This window comes from Palaemon carinicauda, chromosome 27 (genome assembly GCF_036898095.1).
Source record: "Palaemon carinicauda isolate YSFRI2023 chromosome 27, ASM3689809v2, whole genome shotgun sequence".
In the NCBI taxonomy this organism is placed as follows: Eukaryota; Metazoa; Arthropoda; class Malacostraca; order Decapoda; family Palaemonidae; genus Palaemon; species Palaemon carinicauda.
The window spans coordinates 90,590,502-90,604,507 of record NC_090751.1 but is presented as its reverse complement, the minus strand read 5'-3'; the positions used below and the strand labels follow the sequence as shown (position 1 = coordinate 90,604,507).

Genomic DNA, 14,006 nt, shown 5'->3' with positions numbered 1-14,006 from the left:
GGACTCGAACCTCAGTCTGGCGTTCACCAGTCAGGGACGTTATCACAACAACCACCACAACCTATGTCATATTTGTTACTCACCATGGAAGATGACTCAATATAAAATAACTAATAGAAATGCTTTAAATACCTTTTCATCCCTTTCCTGGGCAATAACTTTTGCCAAGGAAATTGCTGAAATTCTTCTGGGTTGTGAAATAAGAATATTACAATCAGATCCTCTTCCTTCCTTTATCCACTTGTCTAAAATCATCTGAGGAACCTAAATATAATAAAAGAGAAAGAAATTTGATAAGATTTAAAAAAACAAGTCATTTAATTTAATAACTAAAATGGGGATTTTTGACAAAGGAAGACCCTATCTTTTATAAATAACTTTATGTCTTTAATAATCCCAATCATTAGCTAACTACAACACTACATTTATGGAAAGATCTGAAATGATTTTAAGGTAAACTGTTAATCAAGTATACTTCTTTCATTATTCTAGAAGTAATTGATTAATGATTTAATTACAGTCAGACCTTTAACATTTCTGGATTTGACATGTGCACATTTCATTATTAGAGGGAAGGACATAAAATTCCACATCATGGGTATTTATTCACAATTATATAACACCAAATACAGAACCAGCCATGATAGATTAAACAAAAAAAATTATAGTATCACACAAGGCTAAGAATTTCACATATATAACATTGTCTCAACTTACTTTCCCATGTTACTTCCCTGAGAATGAAATGCTTTATTTGGTGTTATAAAATACAATGTTTTCATGTTTGATTTTCAAATACAACACAACAAACTGTTATACAAACTGTATAACAGGGGAAATTAAGTTGAGACTGATGTTACTTTTAATGTGAATTTTCAAGCCCTTTTGTAATAAGTTTCATATTTTCTGTTATTTAAATATGAATACTATTACTGTAACTTATTCAGTTCTGCTCATAGCTGAGATACACAAGTATTTCTTAGTTATATAGGGAAATAGAGAACAAGAAATGTCATTAAGGGTGCAGAAAGTATTTTTTTCTAATTTTCTTGTACTACCTAATTCCTGGGAATTTTCTGGTCTGACTATTACAGAATATATAACCCTACCATTCAATCATTTAGAATTTCCCTAAATGAGCAGTGGTTATTAGGACTTGCTCCTATTCCAGAGCGATGAACACTTTTTATGACTTTGTCTATTAAAGCAGCATATCCATTAGCACAGAAAATAGTGCATGTAAGTGCATCAAAAAGTTGTTAATGTACATCTGTAAAACAAGTAAATAATAACATAATGTACTTGAAAGATGGGTAAATATATAAAAGATACTTTTACAAATGCAAAACAAAAATTCTGTAATAAGAGATAATGCATAAATGTTACAACATTCTTGGATTTCCATCCACTGTCACATATGCACAACAATTTGGAATACAACCATAAATTGAATAGGGTTATTCTATGGAACATTCAGCAAATCATTAACAAACCTGTGTACTTTTACCACATCCAGTGTCTCCTGCCACAACTACAACTTGATAGGCGTCCAGTGCTTTTTCAAGATTGTCCCTAGAATACAAATAACATGAAGTCAGCAGAAGTATTAATTGATAAAGGAAAAAAATAAATAAAGACTTAGAGCATTGAATTTTTTCTCCATTGTAAGCAAATAAACAGCAACATGAATCATAAGCATGTTTTGATCGGTCTGAATAGAAATTCTAAAATGAACAAAAATACTGCCTGAATTCCCATTAAGTCTATGTCTGCCTCTACAGTCTTTCTCCATTGTTTCTGGATCTTTCCAGAGTTCAACAACCATTCAATTCCAAATCTACTATTAACACTCTTAAATTAATACCCCTCCACCATTCTATTAGATCGAAATTTTGGGAATCTCTTTTTTATTATGAGAACCAAATACAAACAAATCTCCATTTTCTAGTTCATATGGTGCATTTCTAAGACTTTTCTATTTTCATTCATTAGTTATTGCCGCTACGTAACATTAACATGAGTAGGTTGACAAATGACATCATTGTGCACAGTAGAAAGATTAGCAAATTGTAATCAATCATGGCTCATCAATATTCAAATACGTATATATCAAATATCATTGCTACCCCTTGATAGATCAGCCACTTCTACAGAATTTCAATATAAAATAAAGTCTTTCACACTAATTCTTATATTTTTTTATGAACATTTCTATAGATTATCTACAGTATATGTTTTTCTGATCATTTTCAACAGTTCTTTACATTTCTTAAATAATTTCAAGCATTGAAAAGATATTCTGATCACATCATGAAAATATTGATTCTTTCTTTAACATAAGGCAACAAACCATTTGTTCATATTTGTTATAGCTTGGCCATACAGAGGCACAAAAACTATTTCTCGACAGAGCGCCAATTTCCCCCCCCCCCCCCCCCTGCCAAACCGAAGAACCTGATAGCACATTTGTCAAAGGTGGGATCACAAGAAGGTTAACATAATTTAAAAAATCTTTTTCTAAATTTCATTAAATGGAAAGATCTAAAACTATTACATAATACCTTACAAAACACTGGAATCTTGACAAGATTACTCACTTGTAATCCAGCATTGGGAGACGAGTGCTAAACTTAGACTGAGTCGGCGATCCTGTCTTCCAATTAAGACGTTCTAATAACTCTCTACTTCGACTATGCCTGGAATCTGGATTGACCACATATTCCCTTCCAGTTAATAGATCCAGTACGAAACTACTATTTTTGCCCAATTCTTCATCTAAATCTGAGTTATCTGAAAGAAAAAAAAAGAAAAAAATATATAAATAAATTTCATAGTAATAAATCTATTACTGTATTTCAATGCTTCAAGATTTGAGATGCAAGATTTCATCACTGAAGGAATAAGAAAGTAAATTACTATACAAATTCATGCAAGCCAAAGCCAAAGGAGGAAGCAGACTATGCAGCATATCCTCCAATATTGGACAAAAACCCCAAAAAATGTATTTGTTATTTATCTGTAATGGATTTAATTTCCCTTATCATACAGTATTACAGATACTGTATTATGCCATAACAGCGTTAGAAAAATTACATAACTACTTACAGTCTATTTGCATTGATACAGTAAGATACACACGTGAGCATTGGCCATTACAAAAAATGCAAGGGTGGTAAAGCAATAACTCCTAGTAGAAAAAATAACTTTTAAGTTTATCTTACTAAAAAGGAGAACATTCTTCCAATGAAACATCCCTTACACAACTAGCCTTCCCTATTATGAAGTTCCTTCTGGAGAGCAATTTATTCCTCTACCCACTCTATCTTTCAGGCTCTCTCAATATATTAGTGGATGGCTTACCCAGACAGACAGCTCTGGACACAGAAAGGACCTTGGATCTGGGTTCCTTCCAAAAGATCCTAGAATTGGTTCCAACTTTCCAAGTAGACCTTTTTGCAACTAAAGACAACCTTCTGTTTGTAATGAAAGAAAACCACAAGTCTCCACTTTAAATAGCTCCAAATGTGGATTCTCAGGCAGTTGAAAGATACCTTGAATCTGGATTGGAACAGATGGTCCTCAATTTATCTATTCCCTCTGAATTTGACTTAGAATTGAATAACCTTCAGGAGTTTTCATGGATAGCTGTGCTGGAAGCTCCACATTGGCTGAATTGCCTGTGATATCCAATGCTTCAGCATCTAAGACCCAGGTTACACCATCTTCAGTCAGCAGAGCTGAATCAAAAAGTAGGGAGTCTGAATATCTTTACAGTACTTCCTCCTTTCTGTCCTAACACCTTCACACTTAGATTTTTTCTTCCATATAAACAGTAGTGCTATATCATCCAGACCCTTTCTCAGAATCATAATGACAAGTATCCAGCTTCTTGGCTTCCCTTCTGGTCCACCACCTCTTTGAGGATAGAAAGCTTAAGCCATCATTAATCTTGTCATACAAATTTTGTCGTAGATTTACTCAGAAATGTTTCAGAAGGTTACCAAGTCTTTTGCCTTAAAACAGCCATCTTCACCAATCCCCTTAGTATCCTAGTCTTTTGGTAGAGTACTCATCCTTCTGGAAAACTTAGATAATTCCTCCATGTCCATTAAACAGTTATTACAAAAAGCTACCTTCTGATAGTTACAGTCTACGGAGCAAGAATCAGGGACCTTGCAGCATCAAGGAGAAAACAGGCGTTTATCACCATCATTTCTAACCGTCTCCTAATTCTGACACCGAGTGTTCTGTTTTTAGCAAAAAAAAAAAAAAATTCAGAAAGCAGTCTGTTTCAAAATACCTGGCCAAACACGCTCCTTTCAACATGGGCTATCCGTATTCAAATGACCTTCCTTAGTAAGAAAACTGGTTCTCTTTTCACCCCCCAAAACCAACGTAAGAATAATTACTTCCTTGTTAGCATTCTTCAACAATATGTAATTTACAGATATCTAGAGGTTTACAGGTTGGACATAGGGTGTTTATAAGACACTACCTGAAACAAATCCTAGTGGTGCATTTGGTTAGGCTATTACCTTCAGTTAAGTAACATTTGAGCTTTGGATAAAGGCACAATGAAATAGAATTGAATTTAAAACAATAAAAATGCTTGTTAGCCAACAAATTAAGAGTGAATTTCATAGAAAAATGTATCCGTTAGCTTTACCTTAATATATAAATCTGCTTTAGTGCAAAATTAGCACAAAACAAGTCGGGAATATCAAACGCATCATACAGAACATTAAAATTTGTAATCAATGAAACCTCTGACCTTTGAATGAGCCACCTTAACATTCACGATATTATAAAACAATAGTAGAGACAGTGAAAGATGGAAATGGAAGGTTGTTAAAAGGAGAGGAGGCAAGGAAAAGGTGGGCGGAATATTTTGAAAGTTTACTGAATGTTGAAGATAATATGGAGGCAGATATAATTGCTGTTCCAGGTGTTGAGGTGCCAGTGATGGGAGATGAGAATGAGAAAGATTACAATAGAGGAAGTGAAGAGAGCACTAGATGAAACGAGAGTAAGAAAAGCGTCGGGTATGGATGGTGTGAGAGCTGAGATATTGAAGGAAAGGGGTGTGACTGTACTTGAAAGGTTGATGAGATTGTTTAATATGAGTTTTGTGTTGTCAATGGTACCAGTAGATTGGGTTTGTGAATGTATTGTACCACTATATAAGGGTAAGGGAGATGTGCATGAGTGTTGTAATTCAGGAGGTATTAGTTTGTTGAGTGTAGTTGGAAAAGTGTATGGTAGAGTAATGATTAATAGGATTAGGGATAAAACAGAGAATGCTATCTTAGAAATACAGGGTGGTTTTAGAAGAGGTAGGGGTTGTATGAATCAGATTTTTACAGTTAGGCAGATATGCGAGAACTATTTAGCAAAAGGTAAGGTGGTGTATGTTGCGTTTATGGATCTGGAGAAAGTGTATGATAGAGTTGATCGGGAAGCAATGTGGAATGTGATGAGGTTATAAGGAGTTAGTGGAAGGTTGTTGCAAGCAGTGAAAAATTTCTACAAAGGTAGTAAAGCTTGTGTTACAATAGGAAATGAAGTGAGTGATTGGTTTCCGGTGAGAGTGGGGCTGAGACAGGGATGTGTGATGTCGCCGTGGTTGTTTAACTTGTATGTTGATGGAGTGGTGAGAGAGGTGAATGCTCGAGTGCTTGGACGAGGATTAAAACTGGTAGACAAGAATGACCATGAATGGGAGGTAAATCAGTTGTTGTTTGCGGATGATACTGTACTGGTTGCAGACGCGGAAGAGAAGCTTGGCCGATTAGTGACAGAATTTGGAAGGGTGTGTGAGAGAAGGAAGTTGAGAGTTAATGTGGGTAAGAGTAAGGTCATGAGATGTACGAGAAGGGAAGGTGGTGCGAGGTTGAATGTCATGTTGAATGGAGAGTTACTTGAGGAGGTGGATCAGTTTAAGTACATGGGGTCTGTTGTTGCAGCAAATGGTGGAGTGGAAGCAGATGTATGTCAGAGAGTGAATGAAGGTTGCAAAGTGTTGGGGGCAGTTAAGGGAGTAGTAAAAAATAGAGGGTTGGGCATGAATGTAAAGAGAGTTCTATATGAGAAAGTGATTGTACTAACTGTGATGTATGGATCGGAGTTTTGGGGAATGAAAGTGACGGAGAGACAGAAATTGAATGCGTTTGAGATGAAGTGTCTAAGGAGTATGGCTGGTGTATCTCGAGTAGATAGGGTTAGGAACGAAGTGGTGAGGGTGAGAACGGGTGTAAGAAATGAGTTAGCAGCTAGAGTGGATATGAATGTGTTGAGGTGGTTTGGCCATGTTGAGAGAATGGAAAATATGTTATTTTCATAAGTAAAATAAATTTTTGAATATACTTACCCGGTGATCATATAGCTGTCAGCTCTGCTGCCCGACAGAAAAACCTAAGGACAAAATACGCCAGCGATCGCTATACAGGTGGGGGTGTACATCAACAGCGCCATCTGTCGAGCAGGTACTCAAGTACTCCATGTCAACACAGAACCAATTTTCTCCTCTGCCCACTGGGTCTCTATTGGGGAGGAAGGGAGGGTCCTTTAATTTATGATCACCGGGTAAGTATATTCAAAAATTTATTTTACTAAGGAAAATAACATTTTTCAATATTAAACTTAGCCGGTGATCATATAGCTGATTCACACCCAGGGGGGTGGGTAGAGACCAGCATTACATGTTGACATTATTATGAGCTAAGTATTTTGTATTTCATTTTAGCAGTTATTCAAAATAACAAACATAAAATCAATTAGTACCTGGTAAGGAAGTCGACTTGAACAATTACTCTGCCTTTTTAAGTACGTCTTCCTTACTGAGCCTCGCGATCCTCATAGGATGCTGAGCGACTCCTAGGAGCTGAAGTATGAAGGGTTGCAACCCATACTAAAGGACCTCATCAAAACCTCTAATCTAGGCGCTTCTCAAGAAAAGACTTTGACCACCCGCCAAATCAAGTAGGATGCGAAAGGCTTCTTAGCCTTCCGGACAACCCAAAAACTATAATAAAACATTTCAAGAGAAAGATTGAAAAAAGGTTATGGAATTAGGGAATTGTAGTGGTTGAGCCCTCACCCACTACTGCACTCGTTGCTACGAATGGTCCCAGAGTGTAGCAGTTCTCGTAAAGAGACTGGACATTCTTAAGATAAAAAGACGCGAACACTGATTTGCTTTTCCAATAGGTTGCGTCGAATATACTTTGCAGAGATCTATTTTGTTTAAAGGCCACGGAAGTTGCGACAGTTCTAACTTCGTGTGTCCTTACCTTCAGCAAAGCTTGGTCTTCCTCATTCAGATGGGAATGAGCTTCTCGTATCAACAGTCTGATAAAAAAGGATAAAGCCTTCTTTGACATAGGCAAAGATGGATTCTTAACTGAACACCATAAAGCTTCAGACGGGCCTCGTAAAGGTTTTTAAAATAGAACTTAAGAGCTCTTACAGGACATAAGACTCTTTCTAGCTCATTTCCAACCATACGATAAGTTTGGAATATCGAACGATATTGGTCAAGGCCGAGAAGGCAGCTCGTGTTTGGCTAGAAAACCAAGTTGTAGAACATGTAGCCGTTTCGGATTAGAATCAGATGTTCTTGCTGAAGGCATGAATCTCACTGACTCTTTAAGCTGTGGCTAAGCATATCAGGAAAAGAGTCTTAAAGGTGAGATCTTTCAGGGAGGCTGATTGTAGCGGTTCGAACCTGTCTGACATAAGGAATCTTAGTACCACGTCTAAATTCCAACCAGGTGTAACCAAACGACGCTCCTTCGTGGTCTCAAAAGACTTAAGGAGGTCCTGTAGATCTTTATTGTTGGAAAGATCTAAGCCTCTGTGACGGAAGACTGATGTCAACATGCTTCTGTAACCCTTGATAGTGGGAGCTGAAAGAGATCGTTCTTTCCTCAGATATAAGAGAAAGTCAGCTATTTGAGTTACAGAGGTACTGGTCGAGGATACGGATACTGACTTGCACCAGTTTCGGAAGATTTCCCACTTTGATTGGTAGACTCTAAGGGTGGATGTTCTCCTTGCTCTAGCAATCGCTCTGGTTGCCTCCTTCGAAAAGCCTCTAGCTCTCGAGAGTCTTTCGATAGTCTGAAGGCAGTCAAACGAAGAGCGTGGAGGCCTTGGTGTACCTTCTTTACGCGTGGCTGACGTAGAAGGTCCACCCTTAGGGGAAGTGTTCTGGGAACGTCTACTAGCCATCGAAGTACCTCGGTGAGCCATTTTCTCGCGGGCCAGAGGGAAGCAACTAGCGTCAACCTTGTCCCTTCGTGAGAGGCGAACTTCTGCAGTACCTTGTTGACAATCTTGAACGGAGGGAATGCATATATATCTAGATGTGACCAATCTAGTAGAAAGGCATCTATATGAACTGCTGCTGGGTCCGGGATTGGTGAGCAAAAAATTGGGAGCCTCTTGGTCATCGAGGTTGCGAAGAGATCTATGGTTGGCTGGCCCCAGGTGGCCCAAAGTCTCTTGCATACATCCTTGTGGAGGGTCCATTCTGTTGGAATTATTTGTTCCTTCCGACTGAGACAATCTGCCATGACATTCAAGTTGCCTTGGATGAACCTCGTTACTAGTGAAATATCTAGACCTTTTGACCAGGTGAGGAGGTCCCTTGCGATCTCGTACCATGTCAGAGAGTAGGTCCCTCCTTGCTTGGAGATGTACGCCAAAGCCGTGGTGTTGTCCGAGTTCACCTCCACCACTTTGCCTTGAAGGAGAGACCTAAAGCTTTTCCAGGTCAGACGTACCGCCAGTAGCTTCTTGCAGTAGAAATGCATTGTCCTTTGACTCGAGTTCCATAATCCCGAGCATTCCCTACCGTCTAATGTCGCACCCCAGCCTATGTCCGATGCGTCCGAGAAGAGAACGTGGTTGGGAGTCTGAACAGTCAGGGGAAGACCCTCTCTAAGGTTGATACAGTCCTTTCACCAAGTCAGACCAGACCGGGATCGAGACCGCTTCTAGCGTCTTGTCCTTTTTCCAGTGAAAAGCTAGATGGTATAGAAGAGGACGGAGGTGTAGTCTTCCTAGTGACACAAATTGATCCACGGATGACAGTGTCCCTACCAGACTCATCCACAGCCTGACTGGGCAGCGTTCCTTCTTCAGCATCTTCTGGATGGATAGCTGGGCTGGGGGTTGATCGTCTTGTTCAGCAACGTCCTCATCAGAGGGTTCCTCATCCGAAACTGATGAGGAAACGGCAACGGTGTGGGCAACGTCTGACTCGCTGAATCCGGTCGCACTGGTGGATGCGTGACGGAGCCAGACGCAATATCATGGTACTGCTGCACAGTCTGTGAACTGTCAACAACCATGGGGACGCGAGGAAGTACAGCGTCAACCCGAAACTGTCTAGACTGTCTGGGTTGTGCAGTCAACACCCTACCGGGTTAATGAGGTTGATGCACTGCGTCACAACAAGTCACCTCTGCTGGTTGTTGAACGTCTTCCTAGTGACACACTGAACGTCAACAACCACCTCCGAGCGTCGCTTAACGTCAACGTGCGACTGGCAACCCACACTGGGTCGCATCGGTGGAGGAACCACCTCAACTGGCAGACGCGAGTAGGATACCTCAGCGTCAACAGGGCGCACAACCAACCGGTAGGAAGGTTGTTGGCCAGAAGGTTCTTCTCCGTATTAAGTTCTCTATCAAGGACACAAGCTTGGACTGCATGTCTTGCAGCAAAGCTCATTTAGGGTCTACGGGAGCAGGTGTGGCAACAGACGGGGTTAGCGACTGAAGCGGAACCATTTACCATCCCTGGAAGCCTTGTTATGTGTGACATAATAGTACAGCAAAACTTCAAAGGCTCGACAAAAGTTGGGAAGTTGACCAGTAAACAACTGGAGCGTCTCCTGGCTAGGCGCCTGGGCGAGTCTACCAGAATTGAGAAGTCTACCTGGGCAGAGGCATGAACTCCCAAGCCGAGAACTTCTCTCGTGTCCTATCAGACTCTCGCTCTATAAGCCAGTTAAAAAGAAGGGAAATCAAAAGGCTGTATCCCTAAAACTCCTCCTGGTGCAAAAACCAGTCGCCTAGCCAACGTAACGCTCTCTAGGAGAGCGAGAGAGCACTAGCTTAACAACAACGGCTTCGAAGTAGCTAGGCCTAGTGTAAGTTCTGACGTGAGGCGAACGAGGAGCAGCAGTTACAAGATCCGGACGAAGATCCTTAAAAAATCATCATGATTTAATTAAAGTCCATAGGAGGCTAAGCAGCTTAAGGCTCCTCTCCAAATGACAGAGTCCTCAAAGGAATATCAGTAGGAGGGAGAACAGCACTTTCTCATCTACAGGAACCTTGTCCGAGAAGAGCTAGGTTATCTCAGTGAGGGTCTCACTGGTGCATTAGCAGCAGACCAGAAGGCAACGTTATGTAACTGCTTGACAGTTTGTGAACTGTCAAAAACTGAACTGTCAACCACAACAGGTGCGTGAGGACATACAGCACTGGTGCATTAGCAGCAGACCAGAAGGCAACGTTATGTAACTGCTTGACAGTCTGTGAACTGTCAAAAAACTGAACTGTCAACCACAACAGGTGCGTGAAGACATACAGCACTGGTGCATTAGTAGCAGACCAGAAGGCAACGTCATGTAACTGCTTGACAGTCTGTGAGCTGGCAACAACCAAAGCTGTGTGGGGAAGCCTCAACTCCTGACTGACTAGTCTGCTGCGGGCGAGTGGCGGTAACCACAGTGGGTTGCGGAAGCTGACGCACCGTGTCAAAACACGGCAGCTTAACTCCACCCTCCTGTTGTTGTGGTAGCACACGCACGTCAACGGAGGGTTCCGTGCGTCTGTGAACGTCAGCATGCGTCTGGCAGGGTCGACTGCGCATGGGTGGAGAAGCTCTCACAGCTGGAGTGTGGGAGCAGGCAGCCACAGCGTCTGCTGGGTGCACAACCGTGGTAGGTTGTAGGCTAACGGGTGCAGCGTCAACCTTCTCCGCACGATACTCCTGCAAAAAAGATGCTAACTGTGTCTGCATAGACTGTAGCAAAGACCACTTAGGGTCTACAGCAACAGGTGCGGCAACAGACGGTGTTACTGCCTGTTGCGGTACCGCTTTACCTCTCTTAGGAGGTGTGCAGGCATCGGAAGACTGCAGCGAGTCCGAACTGACCCAGTGGCTACACCTGGGCCGTTGGACTTGCGCGGAAGGGACCGACTTGCACTTAATAAGCTGCGAGACCTTGGTCCAAGGTTTCTTACGAGAAACCTCTTCCGCAGACGAGAAGTAAATGGGCTCTCTCGTCTTTGTGTGGGTGGGGCGATCTTGGGTAGATACGCCCGAAACCACGGAGGGAAAAAACGTCTGTTCGTTGATCAAGGCCTGACGAACCCATAAGTCGTTCGACATTACTTCTCCCTTGGGCTTGGGAGCTTGCAAGAGGTCCCGGACTAGGTGAACGACAGGCACGAACAGACGAACCCTCGGACGCAACACTGTAACACTTTGCGCATATCACTTTATCACTTCGATTTTCTGTTATGCACTTATTTCACTGAAATCGAAACTTTTACTGATTTCTACCTGAAACACGCAATCCTACCCTTCATTAAAAGGTAGTAATTGCGAAAACAGTCGTATAATGCAACAGAAAACATATATAAAGATAAAGAATTCAGTGGCTGGGAAAGAGACTAAACACTAGTTCAAATAAACTACGTTTACAATCTCTCACCGCACATAGCCTGGGAACAAGAATAAAACCCTAGAAACGTTTTACCTTCTTCCCCGTACAGCGACTAGGGAGGAGAGTAAAACGAGAACAACGTTACCCGCTTGAACGAAACATTTTTTCTCCTCTCTCTCCCTCCGTCTCTATCTCTCTCTCTCTTTCTCTCTTGATTTCGCACCTGAGAGAAGAGCCCAATTATATATCGTCAAAACATGTTATTTGCTAAAGGAAAAAACTGAAAGGTTTTCCAAATAAAAAGTTCCTTTAATTTAGAATTTAAACCATTTAAGCTAAGAAAGAATGAACGAAACGCCAGAATCGGTTTACTCTTACTGCAAAGTGAAACCGTGATACACTCTCTCTCTATCGTAACGATAGAGCGCATGTTGAACGTCCTGAACATCAACAACTGCGTAGACTAAAAAACTAAACGTTAGTTCATCTTTGAAAACAGTACGAGAATATCAAAGAAATTCTTTCATAAAACATTAAATTTAAAAAGTTTTAAATTCTTTAAAGGTTAAATACGATATAACGGGCTCAACGTTGATTAACTTCGGTTCCAAGTTAGGACCGCCTACTATCAGGAAAGGTCGCATATAAACAAAACATAAAAATTTATTTTTATATGTTTATAATAAATGGAAAGTTAATCGAAGAGGCCTAATAAAGGCGGAGAGATATAAAATATATAGATCTATAACGTGTTAAGCAAAATTACTAAAAACCTAAACACACTTCCGTCTAAGGGAAGGGTCGGCCATTTAAAAGTGAAAGAGAGTCCATACTCTCTTTGTCACCATAATTAAATCTATCCAAAACGAGTTCAAGTTTTGAAATGAAGATAAAACCCCTGCATAGCGAAAGCTCAAAACTGGAATAGTGTACTTCACCAAATAGTTGTGAAAACAAATCCAGTTAGTAACAGCGTATTTAGTAGGTCTTGCCGGTGGCACGACAGAGAGAAAATTGGTTCTGTGTTGACATGGAGTACTTGAGTACCTGCTCGACAGATGGCGCTGTTGATGTACACCCCCACCTGTATAGCGATCGCTGGCGTATTTTGTCCTTAGGTTTTTCTGTCGGGCAGCAGAGCTGACAGCTATATGATCACCGGCTAAGTTTAATATTGAAAAGGGAGAAGTACAAGAGGAAGGCCAAGGTTTGGGTGGATGGATGGAGCGAAGAAAGCTCTGGGTGATAGGAGGATAGATGTGAGAGAGTCAAGAGAGCGTGCTAGAAATAGGAATGAATGGCGAGCGATTGTGACGCAGTTCCGGTAGGCCCTGCTGCTTCCTCCGGTGCCTTAGATGACCACGGAGGTAGCAGCAGTAGGGGATTCAGCATTATGAAGCTTCATCTGTGGTGGATAACGGGGGAAGGTGGGCTGTGGCACCCTAGCAGTACCAGCTGAACTCGGTTGAGTCCCTTGTCAGGCTGGGAGAAACATAGAGAGTAGAGGTCCCCTTTTTGTTTTGTTTCATTTGTTGATGTCAGCTACCCCCCAAAATTGGGGGAAGTGCCATGGTATATGTATGTATGTATAAAACACTGGCTTATTGTCTTGTCATTGTACAGTAGAACTAATACAAATCCCAAATCTTGTGTTACCACAATTCTCTTTATATTGCTATTATCTTTTGGTGTTTAGGAACTGAAAAATAAAAACAAAGCATTTTGAATCTCGGTCAAATCATCTTTAAGATTTCAAGAATCAAAACACTTTAACATATCTATTATCGTATTACGTACTTGGTTTATGTTGGCAATTACTTCCTGGCTATTATCTGCTAAAGAACCCATTTCTAGGCTAGCCTAAAATTGTGATAAACGGTGTCTATCAAAATTGTTATTACTATTTCTAGATAATTAATCCCCACCATTTAATATCTTAATTTTCCTCTAAAATTCATATCTTTAGTCTCTACAAAAATTATCAAAAGAAAGAAACCAGGCTAAACATATCTGATACTGTAGAGAGAAATCTTTACCTTTACAAAGCAAACAACCTGATAGCAGACACGATCCCAATAAAATCTTTTTTTTTCCCTCAACACATTGCACTAAACTTTGCCTTTGATTTAAGGGAAGAAATTCTTAAAATTATCCTGATTTTCTACATAAATCGCCATCTTACACAGACCAAATCAGATACATCAGACATAGATGATCAAACAAAATAAATAAGGCAGTCATGAGAACCAAACAGGGCTGCCAACAACTAACAATGTTAGTAATACTAATCCCGAAGCTAGTAGAATACCTTTCCTGGTAACAG

General features: G+C 40.6%; 1 protein-coding gene across 1 annotated transcript in view; it reads right to left on the bottom strand.

The window, feature by feature from the left end:
- LOC137620795 (ATP-dependent RNA helicase DHX30-like) overlaps positions 1-14,006 on the bottom strand; it is a 175,152-nt gene that overhangs the window by 57,425 nt on the left and 103,721 nt on the right. The window contains exons 8-10 of the mRNA XM_068351234.1: positions 2,598-2,790; positions 1,494-1,572; positions 133-264 (exon numbers count right to left, since the gene is read on the bottom strand). Of these exons, the coding sequence (XP_068207335.1) occupies positions 133-264; positions 1,494-1,572; positions 2,598-2,790 (404 nt within the window). The remainder of the gene's footprint in view (positions 1-132; positions 265-1,493; positions 1,573-2,597; positions 2,791-14,006) is intronic.